This window comes from Emydura macquarii, unplaced genomic scaffold, assembly GCF_026122565.2.
Source record: "Emydura macquarii macquarii isolate MOO-44397 ecotype Brisbane River unplaced genomic scaffold, CSIRO-AGI_Emac_v2 contig_2246, whole genome shotgun sequence".
Taxonomy (NCBI): domain Eukaryota; kingdom Metazoa; phylum Chordata; order Testudines; family Chelidae; genus Emydura; species Emydura macquarii.
Window position 1 is genome coordinate 1,989,038 of NW_027132383.1, and position 15,930 is coordinate 2,004,967.

Sequence of the window (15,930 nt, forward strand, 5' to 3'; positions counted from 1 at the left end):
TCCTGAGGTTTCCACGGCATGCCCCTCGTCTAAGCAAGGGTCTAACGTGAGATCATCTTCCTGGGGCAGCCGCTCCTGCAGGGGCAGACTAGCCGGGTCTGAGTGAGGGCTTGTGTGGTATTGCATGGAGCAGCGCGTGTGCGTAAGGCAGTAACATAGGGGTCTAGCCCCCCTCCCTTCGCTTTGGGAAGCCCGAGGGCCCTAGGATGCTGCGAGCGTCACCGTGGGGCAGCCCTCTCTGCCTTGTTCCCCAGCACGGTTAACTAACAGCTTTCGTGGCCTGTTGTCATCCCCCTGCGTGGCCGGGTCTGCGTGCAGCGGGAACGCCTCTTTCCACCAGGTCCAGCGCCGGGCTACGTGTGGGTCTGCAAAATCCAGGGCTCCAGGGGCCGTCAGACCGACCTTCCTGACTCCCGCTGCCAGCGGCCGTCCTGCAGAGGACACCCCGCTCTGGTGCTGGCACCGTGTCGGGCTGGCAAACAGGGCAGCTGAGTGCGGGGTACATTGAGCAAGTGGGACTTTATTAAACCCTGGGCCCTGCTGTGGCCACATGGCTGCACTGGTCACGGACCAGCTCCCCTGTTCCACCCATGTCCCCTCAACAACAGCCCCTCCCTGGCCCTCCGACTCCAGTTCCACTGCTCATGATACGAGGGGGGACCCTTCCAGCCCCACCCCAGAATGTACGCTTCTCTCCCCTCACACGGCACCGGGGAGACAAAGGAATCTGCTGTGTGGTCTAGTGCTGGGGGGCTGGGAGCCAGGGCTCCTGGGTTCTGTCCCCGGCTCTGGGAGGGAAGTGGGGACTAGCCGGCAGAGCCACAGGAAGGATGAGTCAGAGGGTTCCTGGCTCAGGGAGGGGAGCATGACCTAGTGGTTAGAGCAGAGGGCTGTGGCGTCAGGGGTCCTAGACTCAATCTCCAGTTCTGCACCGACTCGCTGCATGACCCTGCATGAGTCACTTCCCTCGGGAGCCCGTTCCCGGCTGTGCTGCGTGCTGGGGCTGACGAGGCCTGTGTGCCTGGGGCTGTGCGGAGGTGGGGGCTCGCCAGGGCAGAGCCAAGCGCCTGTCTCCAGCAGAACACACCCGGGCGTTCCCAAACCCTGAGCCCCGTGGGGCAGGGGTGGGGAGTCGCCATCCAGGGGAGGGAATTAAGGCACAGAGGGGAATGGAGTGGCTGGGAGCAGGAGCCCGTAGCCCATGCAGCCGCTCTGTGCAGGGCTGTCCTTCCCCGTCGAGGGGCAGGTGACACGGGCGGATGAGCTGTCCCGTCCGGCTGCACCAGTGTTGGGCAATCGGCGCAGATCCTGCCTGCTCATTTCCTCCCAGCTGGGGCAGCCCTGCTGACGGTGCTGGAGTGGGGCCGTGCCAGCTCTCCTGGCAGAGAACTCGCCAGAGGGGCTGGGACAGGGCTGGGTAAGTCGGAGCCACTTGCCCTGCCCCTATCGCGGGAGGATCTGCAGAGCTGGACGGCTCCTGTGGAATGGTTAACCTGAGGCAATCCTGCCCCGAGCCAATCACAGGCGGCGGCTGCAAATACCTGCAAGATTAGAGCCACTGCTCCCCACAGCCCTGGCTCGCTGGCCCCGGGGAGCCCGGCTGGAGCAGCTGCGTCTCGCCAGGCCGGCGCGGCCCTCGAGGATGCTGGCCCCCAGCCCCGGGGGAGTCATGGCTCTCCTGGCACCCCTGCTTCTGCTCTGCCTGGGGGGGCCCGTGTGCCTGGGGCAAGGGGCGCCGCTGGCCGGCCAGGAGCAGGCGCTGCAGATGGCGTGGGCCCTGCTGGCGTCGGGAGAAGGTTCTCTGCCCCACGCTGCCCTGGACTCCCTCTTAAGTATCGTGGCGGCCCGTGTGCAGTGCCCGGCAGTGCCGTGTGGAAAGGTAACGCCGCAGCCCGGCGCGCTTCGCTCCCCGTCCCCTCCTTCCTCTGCCTTCCTTCGGGAGCGCCTGGGTCAAACTCCAGCCTGGGCGGGAGGGGCCGAGGCAGCAGGGATCGCAGGCTCCCCGCCGGGACGTCCCGGGCAGGCTGCGGCCCCGGCGTCAGGGGGATGGGAGTTACCATGGGGGTCCCGGGCACGGGCGGCAGCGTGGTCGTGCAGGGACGGATCCGGCCGGCGGAGCGTCTCCCCGACGGCCGGGGGCAGCCCTGGCCTGGCGGGCGCTCTCAGGGCCATCCCACAGACCTCTCCGGCAGGGGCACCGGTGGGAGGTGGCAGCGCCTTTGTTCTTCTGCTGTTTGCCATCGCTTAACCCCGTGCGCCCCTGCCCTAAACACCTGCAAGCGCTTCGTAGCCCCGGGGCTTCTCTTCCCAGACACAGAACCAGCCGCTCGGCCCCCGTTTCCCCCCAGCCCCCGGGCCTCGGCTAGCCCCGGCCTGTCTCTGAAATGCCCCCAGACGGAGCAGGCGGTTCAATCCCCTTCTGAGGGGAGGCAGCCCGGCTGCATGAGCGGGGTGGAAGTCAGGGACCTGCATGGGGGCTGGGGCAAGCACCGAGGGGCTGTCAGGGCAGTGCCGGCCCGCAGCCTGGCCCCTGCTGCATCCAGCTCCTCAGACCCGTTTGCCCAGGGCTGGAGTTACTGAAGCGACCTGCGTTATTAGCATTGAATAGGCTGAATCCAGCCCCTCCCACCCCCCCCTCGGCTCAGCTCAGGGAAATGGCCCAGGACGTCACTGGGGGCTTGGCTGCATCACAAGGGAACCAGGCTCAGGATTCTCTGGGCTCGCTTCACTCGGGGGCGAGGTGGGGGCCGTCGGGCCTGTGCACTACACAGCATGTGTGTGTGTGTGTGTGTGTGTTCCCTGTGTGTGTGTGTGGTGTGTCCATGTGGGCGCACCTGTGTTGTGTGTGTGTGTGTGCACCTGTGTTGTGTGTGTAGCATGTGCAGTGTGTCCATGTGGGTGCACCTGTGTTGTGTGTACGTGTGGGTGCTGTGTGTGTGTGTGCACCTGTGTTGTGTGTGTAGCATGTGCAGTGTGTCCATGTGTGCGTGCCATGTGTGCGTGCCATGTGTGGTGCGTGTGCAGCGTGTGTGCACATGTGTGGTGCGTGTGTAGCAGTGTGCGTGGTGGTTATTTCGCAGGACAGCGCTAGCCCCAGAGGGCTGGGCACACGGGTTTTGTCTAGTTTTGAACCCCGCGAAGGCCGCGGGCCGGCCCGTCCCTCTGGGGCAGCGCCAGGATGGGGCAGGGGACAAATGAGAAATGAAATTAGCGGAGAAGCCGCTAATGCAGTAGTGGGACGGTGCGTCCTGAGCCCTCGTCTGAGCCGGCCCCGCTGCTGCGGGTAGCATCAGCCCATCTACCCACCTGCTGCTGGCTGGCTGCGAGCTGCCGGCAACGCGCCGCCCTCCAGAAGGGACTTTCCGGTCTCTGCCAGGCTGCGGGGCAGGCCGGAAGAGGTTGGGTGCCGGGGCTGCCTGGCTGAAGGGGCGAGCCCTGCGCAGATACAAAAAGCTGGATCCGCATCCTGGAGAATCAATTTGTATCCCACCCGCCACACGCAGTCTCTCTCGCTTCTCTGGCGTCCGCACCCGCAGGCACCTGTTGAGCCCCCCCCACCCCAATCAGCTCTTTGGGGGCCAGCCCCATGGCAGCCGCTGCCGCTGATCAGCTGTCGGAGGCCAGCCCCACGGAACAGCTGATCGGTGGCCAGTGGGAAGTGGGGGGGTCCCACGGAACAGCTGATGGGCGGCCAGCCCCCCAGCCCTGGATCTGCAAGGCAGGGAGGCAGCCGCCAAGGCTCTGAGCTGCAGACAGCTGCTTCCCTGCCTTTGAGATCCGCCCTCGAGCCACCAGCTGCGGAAAAACAGTCCGTGGATATCCGCAGCCGTGCACGTGGACGTCTGCAGAGATAAAGCAGATACCCGTGACTTTGCGGGGCTCTAGTGAAGGGGAGCTCAGCCCAGCTGCGTACACTCACCCCGCACTGGGTACATCGAAAAAAAGACCCCGTGGCAGCGAGTCTCAGAGCCGGGCTCCACAGCTGGGGGCTCACGTGACAGGGCTGAAAATAGCCGGGGAGACGCTTGGGCTCTGAACCCTGCCCCCCTCCCTGGGCGTCCGAGCCCGAGCTGGCTTGCCCAAGGCTGCAGACCCGGGCTCTGAGACTCGCTGCCGCCGGGGTTTTTTGCACCGTAGCTGAACCGGCATTGGTGAGGCCGCATTTAGAATATTGTGTCCAGTTTTGGGCCCCCCAATACAAAAAGGATGTGGACAAGTTGGAGAGAGTCCAGCGGAGGGCAACAAAAATGATGAGGGGGCTGGAGCACAGGACTTATGAGGAGAGGCTGAGGGAACTGGGCTTGTTTAGTCTGCAGAAGAGAAGAGTGAGGGGGGATTTGATAGCAGCCTTCAACTACCTGAAAGGGGGTTCTAGGGAGGATGGGGCTAGGCTGTTCTCGGTGGTGGCAGATGACAGAACAAGGAGCAACGGTCTCAAGTTGCAGGGCGAGAGGTCTAGGTTGGACATTAGGAAAAAGTTTTTCACTAGGAGGGTGGTGAAGCACTGGAATGGGTTACCTAGGGAGGTGGTGGAATCTCCATCCTTAGAGGTTTTTAAGCTGAGGCTTGACAAAGCCCTGGCTGGGATGATATAGCTGAGGTTAGTCCTGCTTTGAGCAGGGGGTTGGACTAGATACCTCCTGAGGTCCCTTCCAACTCTAATATTCTATGATTCTATGAACCCAGTGACTAGCCAGAGTGTGCAGGGAGCTAGCCGGTTTCCAGGCAGCGTGCTTTGCGTCCTCACTTCAGTCCCACCCACCCAACCTTGCTCATTTGGCAAATGCTCCCCCTGGACAGGGCTACCCTGGGGCCAGGTTATCAGCAGGGTCCCTTCCTGACCTGGACGCGGTGTGACCAGCGCTAGCATCACGTCCCGGGTGTCACTGAAGGGTGTCGCAGGGCCTAGTGCCTCCCCAGAGCTTTGTGCGTGTGCTCACTGCCACCTCCCTGGAGGGAGCGAGCCCAGCATTAGCCCTGCCTGACACAGGGGAAACTGAGGCACGGAGTGGCAAATACAACCGGCCTGCTGCCCACGGGTGCCCGGTGCCCACTGCCCTGGGAGCTGTGGGTGCTCAGCACGTCTGAGAATCTGGCCATGCATTCAGGGGCCAAACGTTAGGGGCCCGTGGGGACTTTAAGGCTGTGGGCCCAGCTGTCAGCGCCCCGGCCCGTGGTGCAGCCCCAGCAAGAGCCGTTTTCTTCTGACGCAGAACGAGACTAGTGTTAGAGTAAGGGAGGCCCTGTGGTCCCGAGGGCTTCTGCCCCCAGCCAGGAGCTCAGCCAGGGACTGTGGCCCGGGGCCCCGACCCCCCTGTCCCTCTCGCTTTGTTGAAGGGGGCTGAGGTCTCTGGGGAGGGTCCTGGACGGGAAAGGCTGGAAAACGTCGGCCTAGGCCCTTCCCCATCTCCCTGCGGCCAGCTGGAAGAAGCAGAGTCCAAGCCTCACACGGCAACTCAGCAACGGCCTGGAGCTGGGCAGGCAGCGGAGGGGATCCCAGGCTCCTCGGGTCCCAGGCTCGCTGCCCCAGGGCGCCCCACTCTGAACCTGGGGTAAAATGCCCCCCGTCGCCCCAGTGCCGCACGTCACCACCAGGGGCTCCCCAGCCCGCAGAGGCATCGGGGTAGTTACCCCCATGCAATCCCCCCCGGCGCGGATGAGCCTTGAGCGAGGGCGGGTGTGGCAGGGCACAGCGGGCCGCCAATGTCGTATTTACAGCCCGTCATGAGTGGCAAGTCTGCCGGCCCAGCGCGGTGCTCAGTGTGGCATGGCGTGCGCCGGCCCGCGGCGGGGCCTGTGCAGAGCTCTGTCCCTCTCCCCACAGTGCATTGCCGGGCCGGACGTCTTCACGCTTGTGGGCAGGACAGGGACGGGCGACGCCAACCTCACGGCCGCCGAGCTCCTGCCGCTCTGCGCCGGCGTGCTGCTCTACCTGACCGACCCCGCGGCCACCTGCGCTGCCGTGAAGGGCGGCCAGTGGGCCGGCGAGACCAGGGCCTTCATCACCAGCTTCTCAAGCGGGAATCCGGCTGCGGGGCCCACGCCGGAGAAAGTGGCGGAGCTGCTGGGCGGCTTGCGGGAGAATTACAGAGATGCAGACAGACACCAGGTAAGTGTGCGCGCCCGGGTGTGTGTGTGTCACTGCCCGCTGCTGGGGAATTGTGTGTGTGTTTCACTGCTGCCCCCTACTGCAGGGAATCAGATCTGCTTATGATTGTGCGTCACCCTCGGCCGAGTGGCCGCACGTGTCCGGCGCTTTGCAGCGCAGCTTCTCAGCGGAAGAGAAAGGAGTGACACAGGGTCTGGGTATAGTCTGAGTGGAACTTATTTATTTACACACCTGCACCAGTCCTGGATAAGGGGAGGGGGTGTCAAACAGCACCCGGGGCAATCCCTTCTTCCGGGAATCTGAGCCGGTTCCCAGGCAGCTACTCTGTCTCGAGAGCTGACTCTGGCGCAGAGCAGACTCCTGCAGCTTGCACCGCTCCATCAGTTCAGAACCTTGCAGAACCCAAACAGCAACTGAAGCGGTTCTGCCAAGACGGAACACTTGCTCACGCACGCAGAACTCAGCAAACTGCCTCCCGGGGCCAGCTGCCGTAGCCTTAGCGTGTATTTGTATTTGGCAGTGCTTAGGGTGTGTTGATGCTGCGCTGTCTGTGGGACCTGGGCTCATGGACTTGGCGTTTCCAAGCCTGCTCTTGCGCGTCCACACTGCATCGTAGAACCGGGCTGACAGCTGCAGGCCTCGGGTCTGACACATCCGTGATGCACTGCACAGCTCTCCTGACTCGGGTCCGCGGCTTCAGCTCCGTCCACACTGCAAAGTGACAGGGCTGGCACCCGACTCACAGCAGGACTTGGGCTCTGGCCCACCCCCATAGCAGGGTCCTAGGACCCGGGTCCTGAGTGGTGGCTGACCCAGTTCAGACTAGTTTGTGTGTGGACAGAAGTGGGGGAGAGGGCTTGGGCACAAACCGGAGTCAGACCTGGTTTAGACGCCCAGGTCTGCCCCCCGCAGCCACAGGAGAGCAGTGTCAGGGCTCATCGCCTCTTGGTGGGCGCCCTCTCGCTCTCCTGCCCCCCGTGTGTCCCATGCCCCGCGCTGCTGAACCCCCCGCGGGGGCAGAGGTGGGGCCGGGCGGGAAGACGCGCTCAGCTGCCCTGTCCTCCCCTTAGCCGTGCCTGGATGCGCGCCGCGTCCTGGAGGCGAGCGCCGAGGTCTCGGGCCGGGTGGCGCCCGAGGTGGCCGGGCGGGTGCTGGTGACGGTGGCGTACCGTGCGCTGCTGGGGGACTGCTTCCACGCCCTGCCGCCCCCCCACTACTTCCTGGGGTACATCTTCCATCGCTACGGCAACCATTCCCAGAACCTGACGCTGGACGGTGAGTCACCGTGGGTCACCCAGGGCTCGGTTCCCCCCCTCCTCGCACAGCCCCAGAATCCTTTGCGCCAGGCCCCTCCTGGGGGTTCGCAAGGGGTTTCGGGGCGGGCTGGGTCCCTCGGGGGATGCTGGCAGGGACACAGCTGTGGTGGGGCGGCTCTTCAGCTGATCCCGACCAGGGCTTTGCTGAGCCCCTGCCCCATGGGGTCCTGCCAGCCCTTCAGCTCCGTCCTGCCGTCACCGCTCCAGAGCCAGGGCTGGGTTCTTGTTCTGAGAGGCCCCCCGGGGAAACCCCCCACCCAGTTCCGCCCCCCCCCCCCAATCTGCTAGTGTGACGCAGTAAGACACCCTGATTGCACCCCTGAGAGCTGGTGCACCAGCCTCCCGGGCCCCAGCCGGCTCTGAGCCCCCCGGGGGGGCAGATGGGGCAGGAGGCTGCAGTCACGGTGCGGGCGAGGGGCTCCAGGGGCAGCTCCTGCGACTGGCCTGGGAGCCGCGGGTGACGGGGCTGGTGTGTGACAGGCTTGACCGCCCTGATGGGCCGGCTGGCCGTGGGGTCCGAGGAGGAGCACGCAGACCATAACCATGACGACGCTGCCCCCACCGACCATCTCCACGAGGAGTCTGCACCAGCTCCCCAGGCCAACCACACCGACCCCGAGGATCCCTTGGCCCCACGCCACAGCGGTGCAGCCGGACGGCTGAGACGGAGCCTCCCCGGGCAGGGGGAGCCGGACGACCCCAGTTTGGTCTGGGACAAGGTAGGCTGCTGTTCTCCGCGGGCCGGCTGGCCGAGGAGCCGTTAGGGACCCGGGATCCAGGGCAGGGTTTCTCTGGCACTGATGCCCTGGCAGGGGCATCCGGAGAGTCGTCGGGTTTAAGGCCAAAGGGCGCCGGATCATAGCCTGACCTCCCAGGTATCACAGGCCCCCAGCACCCGCCAGCACCCGCCAACCGAAACGAGCCCAAGGCACCGCAGCCCACCGGGGAGACGAGCAGGGACCGAGGGGCACCACGGCGGGGCGATGGCGGGGCAATGGTTAAGTGGGAGCCCCCAGATAATCCTGGCGAGTGACCCACACCCCATGCTGCAGAGGCAGGAGAAACCCCCCAAGGTCCCTGCCAGTCTGACCTGGGGTGGGGGGGGGTGGGAATTCCTTCCTGACCCCACACGTCGTGATGTCAGACCCAGGGCATGTGGGCATCAGCTCGCCAGCCCAGCACCCGAGAGACAGGCTGCCCAGTGCCAGCTTAGAGCCACAGCCCAGCCCACCTTTCCCGAAAAGCCAACCCCCCCCCCAGAATGCACTGGGGGGAAGATGCCTTCCTGACCCCGCCGGTGGCTGGCTGATGCCCTGAAGCATGACATTTAGGAACAGCCACACAAACCGGACGAGAGCCCGGGGCTGCCCAGCCCTGTCCCCACCCGTCAGCAACGGGTCCAGCTCTCTCCTGAACCGAATTCAGTGGCTTTTCCCCACCCCACCGTTATCCCCAAACCTCAGCCCCTGGCGGTGAGAAACCCTCTCACTGCCAGGTGGAATTTGTTCCTGGCCGTTCATTCTTGGGCTAGCATTGTCCTCTAGCGTCCCTAGCTCTTCCCCCTCCCGGGTGCCCCCCCCCTGCGATGTATTTGGGCTCCCCGGGAGGAGGAAAAGCCTGCTGTGATTTCTGTGTCTCCCGGCCGTACCCCTGAGTGCTCGGAGATGTGACTTGTCTGCTGAGACGAGCCCTGGGCTCCTGAGTGCCCATGCGTGGCTCCAACCACTAGACCATCTCCCCCCTGCAGCCAGAGAATGGAAACCAGGGGTCCAGGCTCCCCATCCCCTGCTCTAACACACCCCCTCTCCCACAGCTGGGGAAAGGACCCAGGAGTCCCGACTCCCAGCTTCCCTCTAGCCACGCTCTCCTCCCCGGGCTGTGAGAACAGCCTTTCCCAGGGCACTTGGTGGCTCCGGGCAGGAGCCTGGCTGGCCAGAGAGGCCTGGGGGCAAAGCCGCAGGATCGGGGCATTTCAGTTTGAGTTTGGGGGCAGGGGCTCGGGTCCTGCTTTTCGGTTTGCAGCTGGCAGCCCCCAACCCAGGCGGGTGCCCGTGGCAGGAAGCAAAGGGCGCTAGCCCCGGCAACTTGTCAGCGAGAGCCCCACGCTCGGGGAGCTGGGCTGGCTGCGAGATCGGGGCAGGTCCAGCTGAGAACCAGGAAACCTGCGTGGGGTGGGCTGAACCTGGCTGGGGAACTGGGAGCCGGGACAAAGCCCTGGAGCTGCCCTATCCACCGGACGAGTGGCTCCGGTGCTGTGGGCGAGGGGCTCGGTGGGGCAGATCCAGGGCTCAGGCGCGGCTGCCCCCACGCTGACACCGTCCCTTGCTGACTGTCTGTTTCCAGCTGTGTCTGAGCCCCAGCCACCTCCTGGAGATCTACGGGCTCGACCCCGCCGCCGGGATCTCCGGCCCCGACTTCACCGGCCTCAGCCCGGCGCTCATCCAGCAGCAGCTCAGCGGGGCCTGCGCCATCCGTCAGCAGAGCGCGCCCGACGGCCGACTGACCGTGGCCGAGAGTGAGGCTCCCTCTGCCCGGCTCCTGCGCTGCTTCCTGGGGCCCCCCTGCCCTGGGCTGAGCTGGGGTGGGGGGGCGGCTGCAGGGGAGATGCTGGGCTGGCCAGGTGGGGTGGGGCAGGGGATGCCAGTGCAGAGGGGGGGTCTGTCGGGCTGACTTGGCGGGGGGTGGAGGATGCCGGGCCCGTCAGGTTGAGCGGCTCCAACAGGACACGGCTGGGCTTGGCGGTGCCTGTGGGTTAGAGCGAGGGGCAGCTTCCGGGGTGCACGGAGACCTGGCCGCTTCCCAGCGCCTGATGGTGGGAGGCAGGGCGGGGGCCACGTTGCCTGACAGCAGCTAACGGCCAGGGGCTGGCGGCGTGTGCCCCTTCCCGAGGCCTGTGCCCTGCAGGGTTGGCACCCCCTCCCCCCCCCCAGCTCCTTCCTGCCTCAGCTGCCCAGGGGAGGCGCGGCCGGGGCCGGCTGGGATGTCTGCGTTCCCGCCCTGTGCGGCGTGGGGCTCCGGGCCGGGGTGGGTAACGCCCGCTCTCTGCGCAGGGTACCTCTACGGCTCGCTGGCCACGCTGCTGATCTGCCTGTGCGCACTGGTTGGCATCGCCCTGCTCCTCTGCGCCACCTGCGCCAGCGTCTACCCCTACGTCATCCAGGGCTTCATCAGCCTGGCCGTGGGCTCGCTCACGGGGGACGCCGTGCTGCACCTCATCCCCCAGGTGAGCGGCTGGGCCAGCGGGGCCCCGCTGCCCGGGGACAGTGTGCACGGCGGTGTGCGTGGGGGGGGGGCGTGCGTGTGCATGTGGGCACATGGGTGTGCATAGGGGTGTGTGGGCCCGTGGGAGGCTGAGTGGGCCCGTGGGTGTGCAGATAAGCGCTGGCTAGTGTGAGGGGAGTTTGCCCGTGGGCGTGTGGCACTGGCAGGTGTGTTTGTTTAGACCTGGGGCGTGAGCGGGCACGGGGGGTGGGGGGCCCAGAGCGCACAAGCAAGCCCTGTGCCCCCTGCCCTCCTGGCTGAGACGCGGTGGCGCTGTCGTTGCAGTTCCTGGGCCTGCACGCGCACGCAAGCGAGGGGCATGCGCACGGGGCCGAGGAGGTCGGGACCCGGGATGCCACCTGGAAGCTGCTGGCCGTGCTGGGCGGCCTCTATGCCTTCTTCCTCCTGGAGAAGTTCTTCAGCGTCCTGGGGCACGAGGATCAGGAGGTGCGGGGCTGACGGGGCCGGGTGGGGGCAGAAGGGGTAGCGGGGTGGGGCGGGGAAGGGTGTGCTGAGGAGGGCGGGGGCTCTCCCCAGCAGTCACCGCTGGCCCCCAATGCCCAGGGAGAGGGGGGACGCCAGGGCAGCTGTGCTGCTGGGACGGGATCACGAGCTCTGCGTCTCAGCGAACACCCCTTCCCAGCGCTGCCCGGCTGCCTCCCTGGCGTGCCGGCCCTTTGTGTGGCTGCTGCACCTGCCGTGGCCCGGAGGCGGAGGTCCGGGGGGCCCTGGGGGCCGCTACCCGTCAGTCACGGGGTGAGCCGTGTGTGTTGCTCCGGCAGGAGAAGGCTGGCGGGGGGCACCCGCACGACCACTCCATGTCCCTGCAGCTCTACCAGGACGAGCAGAGGAGGAAGAAGCAGGAGAAAGGCTCCTCGCAGGCCGACCTGGTAAGGGGCCAGTCCACCGGGGCGGGGCGGGCACGAGACACGGTGCAGCCGTGCCTCACGCTCCCCCTCTGTCCTTCGCTCCTCCAGGTCACCGCAGAGGAAGCCAGTCTTGGCAAGCCGAGACGCAGCCGGGGTGAGTGAATGAGCGAGCCTCTCTGTGCCCCTCCCCAGCCTCAGCAACCTCCCGCATGACCCCTGAGCCCCTGTCAGACACTGCCCCCCCCCCATCACCTCCCAAATGCCAGTCAGACCCAGACCCCCCCAGCGGGGCTAGGCCAGGTGGAATGAGCAGCTGAGTGAATCCATGGGGCTGCCATGCCTAGGGGGGCTGGGCAGGCAGGACAGACCCTATGGCTTGGGGCTCCCAGGTCAGTCCATGTCCATCAGGGAGCTCCCCAGGAGCCCCCTTTCTGCCCCTGCCCCATGGCGGGCTCAGCCCTGCAGAGACACATCTGGGCTTTGGAAAAGCCGACATAATTGTCAGCCAGGAGCGACCCAGGTGGGACTTGAACCCACAATCCCCAGCTCCGGAGGCTGGTGCCGTATCCATTAGGCCACTGGGCCCACTGTTGGAAAGGCTCCTGTCACACCGTGATACAATGGCAATGGTTTGCCTGCGTTCGGCCCCAGCACCCCACGTGTGGCCAGGCCAGGCCTTTCCCGCCCGGGGCCTCGGCGGCTCCTTGGGGCTTCACGACCCGTCCTCTAAAGCAGCCACCGCTTGCTGCTGTCAGAGCCGGGCGCCAGGGCCGATGGGAACCGGGCTGAGCCGGTGCAGCAGGAGGGGGGATCCCGGCGAGCTGGGTGGGTGGGGCAGGGGACCCCAGGCTGGCTGGGGTCTCGGGTCACGTGGTTCTCTCCACGGGCGGGTGAGAGGCTCCGGCTCCCTGCCCGGCCCTGACGCGCGCCCCTCGCTCTGCAGAGCAGCGCATGATCCCCTACATGATCACCATTGGAGACGCCATCCACAACTTCGCCGACGGGCTGGCGGTGGGGGCGGCCTTCTCGACCTCCTGGAAGACGGGGCTGGCCACGTCGCTGGCCGTGCTGTGCCACGAGCTGCCGCACGAGCTAGGTGGGTGGCTCGCCCGCGCATGGGGCCCCGGGGGGAGGCGGGGGTGTCGCCGGATGCTCAGCCAGCCCCACGGCCGGGGCTGTTCAGCCCAGACCCCACGGGAAGCTTCCCAGGACCGGCTCAGCGCGCTCTTACTGGGTTAGCCGGGGGCGGGGGTGACTCCCGGCCCAGCCCAGGTCAGCACGGCTCCTGCCCAGGCTGGCTCAGTGGGAGACGCCGCCGGCCCCGGGCCAAGGGCAGCCAGCCCCTGACGCGGCTTCGTTCCCTGCCCGCCAGGGGACTTTGCCGCCCTGCTGCACGCCGGGCTGAGCGTCAAGAAGGCCTTGCTTCTGAACTTCAGCAGCGCCCTGACCGCCTTCGTCGGCCTCTACATTGCGCTCTCGGTGACCACCGGCCAGGAGTTCGAGGCCTGGATCTTCACCGTGGCCACGGGGCTCTTCCTCTACGTGGCGCTGTGCGACATGGTGAGCGACTCGCACGCCGCGGGAGACCCAGCTCTCGAGAAGGGAGAGGTCGGAGTCCGACGCCCAGGGTCCCCTTCGAGCGGAATAAGGGGGTGTGGGGAGTCCAGGGCTGGGAGAGCGGGGGGCTGCGGGCCAGGATTGAGGGGCACCACCCGCACAGCGGCTCGGGGGGTGTAGCCTGGCTCTCAGTGCTGGGTGCCCCTCGCTTTCATTACTGCAAAATTCTGCCCACGTCTCCCCTGAATTCAATGAGGCGGCCAGGGCAGCGAGAGCCCGGCGGGTGCTGGAGCCCAGCCGGGGGGACCTGCTGCGGCCTCCAGCCGAGGGCCCCTCTCTCGGCTCTGGAGCCAGGGCCGCACTCGCTGAGCCCCCTGCGAGCCCCGCTGTGCCGGGAGAGCGCCAAAGCCCCCGTGGTGAGCTGCCCCCGGCAGGGCGGGGGTCTCGGCCCTTGTCTGCCCCCGTCACCGGCCTCCCGCTGCCTGCTGGGGGATGTCAGCGGCTCTCCCAGCTCCGTGGGCCAGCTGGGCCGTGCCGTAGGCGGGGGCCCCGCCCGGGAAGCCAGGGTGGTTCAGGGTGCGCGCTCCCCAGTCCGGGCTGATCCCAGTGTGGCACACGGAAGGGCTGCGGTGCAGGAAGCGGGGTGGGGATGCAGTAAGGGGCCCCTCCCCTTCGGCGTCCCTAGGGGCTGTGGTGCCCGGCCCAGCGCCAGGGGGGTGCTGCCTTCGGAGGAGGAGTAAAACACAGGGCCCTGATTCTTTGCACTCAGCAAAGCTGCCTTGGGAGCTCCCCTGCCCCAACGTGGGCGCTTCCAGTCAGCCTCCCCGAGTCCCCCCTGCAGCTGGGATTTATCTGGGCAGCGTTGCTGTGGCCAGGAGCCAGCTGCCAGGTCCCACCCCAGAGGTGGCTGCATGTCAGTGGTGGGCGCCGTGAATCCTGCTTGGAGAGCTTTGGCTGGGCGGTGCGGTAGCCCCTGACCGAGTCCCCTTCTCCATTGCCCTGGCAGTGCAAGGGGGGGAGGGGGCCGGGCACACGCAGCCCAGGCTGGGGCTCTGTACTGGGCACGGTGGATTCAGGCCATGCCCCGTCCCCTTTTCCCTTCCAGCTGCCCACCATGATGAACGTGAAGGATGCGCGGCCATGGCTGCTTTTCGTCCTGCACAACCTGGGCCTGCTGGGGGGCTGGGCCATCCTGCTGCTGCTGTCGCTCTATGAGGACGACCTGGGCCCGCTGTGACCCCGCAGCGCCCGGCCTGGCACCCAGAGGGAGGCGGGGCTGCTGTCGGCGGGGGGCACAACCAAACCAGGAGACCAGGGGTGGGCTCCCTGCTGGCTGGGGGAGGCACACGCCGCGCAGCCGGGAGGGGTGCTGCACACAGCCCCTCTCTATTTATGCTATTTCTTGGGGGAGCAACGCCCCAGGGCCCTGCGTGGGCGCCCACACGGCGTGGCACTGCTCACACCCCGCCCTGGGCGCCTGCCGCAGCCAAGCACAGCTGGAATAGCTTCCCCCCCACCCCAGGATGGCCCAGCCTAGCAAGAAGTGGGTCCAGCAAGCGGGTCACCGGGGCAGCCTCCCCCCGACCCCCGCACAGATCTAAGGGGGGACTCCTCCCCCACCCCAGGAGCTGCCCCTCTCAGTGCCGCCGTGTCACTCAGCCCATCCGCGGAGCCTGCACTCCTGCCCGTCTGCTCCATGGACAATAAACTGCTCCGCCTCCCAGACGCTCTCCCTGCCTTGCTTTGTGGGCGAGGGCCGGGTCTGCGAGGGCGCGGGACAGAGCCCACCCTGATGGGTGCGGGGGGCAGAGTCAGGGGAACAGGCAGCCCCGGCAGTGGGGGTGGGACATACCTGGGCACTGGCACCAACGGGGCCCATAAGTGCTGAAGGTTCCAGCCCCCTCCGGCAGCCGCTTGGAGACTGTGCCAGGGGCTGGCGGGTCTCGGGGCCGGTCCCCAGGAACGGGCACGGCACCAACCCCACGGGCCCTCAGCCAGGGCAAGAGCCACTTGGGCCAGAGGCTCGGCAAAGCCGGCGGTGGGCGGGATGGCTCAGAGACTCAGCCCTCAGAGGTCAGGTGGCCCTGGCAACCCCCGAGCCGCAGCTGGGCCATGCAGCCCCTCTGTGTCCAGGGCAGCCAGGAAACCAAGGCCCCATGGGCTCTGCAGAGACGCGCCCAGGCCACTCAGTGAGAACCATACTGGGCATGGTCCCTTGTGCCCACCTGATGCCCCCTGCCCTGGGGCCCAGCTGCCTGCCTGCCTGGTGCCCCTTACCTGCCGGCCCCAGCCCCCTGCCCTCCAGTCCTGGGCCCAACCCCCTGCCCACTAGTCCTGGACTGTGACGTTCCCCTCTGCAACCCGGACAGGTATATCCCTGTCACCCCAATCCCTCACTCCCGGAGCCTGGCTTGCACCTGCCCTGCTGTGTGAACCCCCCACTCCTGGATCAGCCCCCGCACAGCCTCCTGCAAGCAAGCGGCCCCTGACCTAGTGACTGAGTGCTTCTGGCCAGCCACTCATGGGGTTATGTAATGGTAGGACACCCCTCCCGGCCCCCAATATCCCCAGTCCCAGACGCAACCTAAGAACTGCCATCTGACAGAGTTCAGTGCGGCCCGCTGGACTCTGCACGCTCATTGGTTAGTCAATATATCAAAGAAATTGACCTGCACCTGCTCTATCACTTTCAATGAGGTCCCTGCACACACCCAAACCCCATGCACTGCTTCAGATCAAACAAACAAATACGGCCATGACGTACAGAAAGATCTGAAGTGATTGTAAGTCAGAGGAGTGTAGGGCAGATTTGATCAGG

The 15,930-nt window shown here is 66.5% G+C and overlaps 1 protein-coding gene and 1 non-coding gene across 2 annotated transcripts; one reads left to right on the plus strand and one right to left on the minus strand.

Moving 5' to 3' along the window:
• Positions 1-1,669: 1,669 nt before the first annotated feature.
• On the plus strand, positions 1,670-14,364 carry SLC39A4 (solute carrier family 39 member 4). The gene is made up of 12 exons (XM_067560138.1): positions 1,670-1,879; positions 5,825-6,109; positions 7,180-7,384; positions 7,906-8,144; positions 9,769-9,940; positions 10,476-10,648; positions 10,972-11,133; positions 11,469-11,576; positions 11,664-11,709; positions 12,499-12,651; positions 12,928-13,115; positions 14,218-14,364. Exons 1-12 carry the CDS (start codon positions 1,670-1,672, stop codon positions 14,347-14,349), a joined length of 2,073 nt encoding a protein of 690 aa, XP_067416239.1. The 3' UTR covers positions 14,350-14,364.
• On the minus strand, positions 12,068-12,140 carry TRNAR-CCG (transfer RNA arginine (anticodon CCG)). The gene has a single exon. It is a non-coding gene; the product is annotated as a tRNA-Arg (tRNA).
• Positions 14,365-15,930: the final 1,566 nt, after the last annotated feature.

What these genes read in the sequence shown, in the direction of transcription:
- SLC39A4 (XM_067560138.1), top strand. Translation starts at nt 1,670, where the DNA reads ATGGCTCTCCTGGCACCCCTGCTTCTGCTCTGCCTGGGGGGGCCCGTG. An exon ending in GAGATGCAGACAGACACCAG is followed by an intron (nt 6,110 to 7,179) that starts GTAAGTGTGCGC and finishes TCCTCCCCTTAG; the next exon opens with CCGTGCCTGGATGCGCGCCG. An exon ending in GCTCCTCGCAGGCCGACCTG is followed by an intron (nt 11,577 to 11,663) that starts GTAAGGGGCCAG and finishes TCGCTCCTCCAG; the next exon opens with GTCACCGCAGAGGAAGCCAG.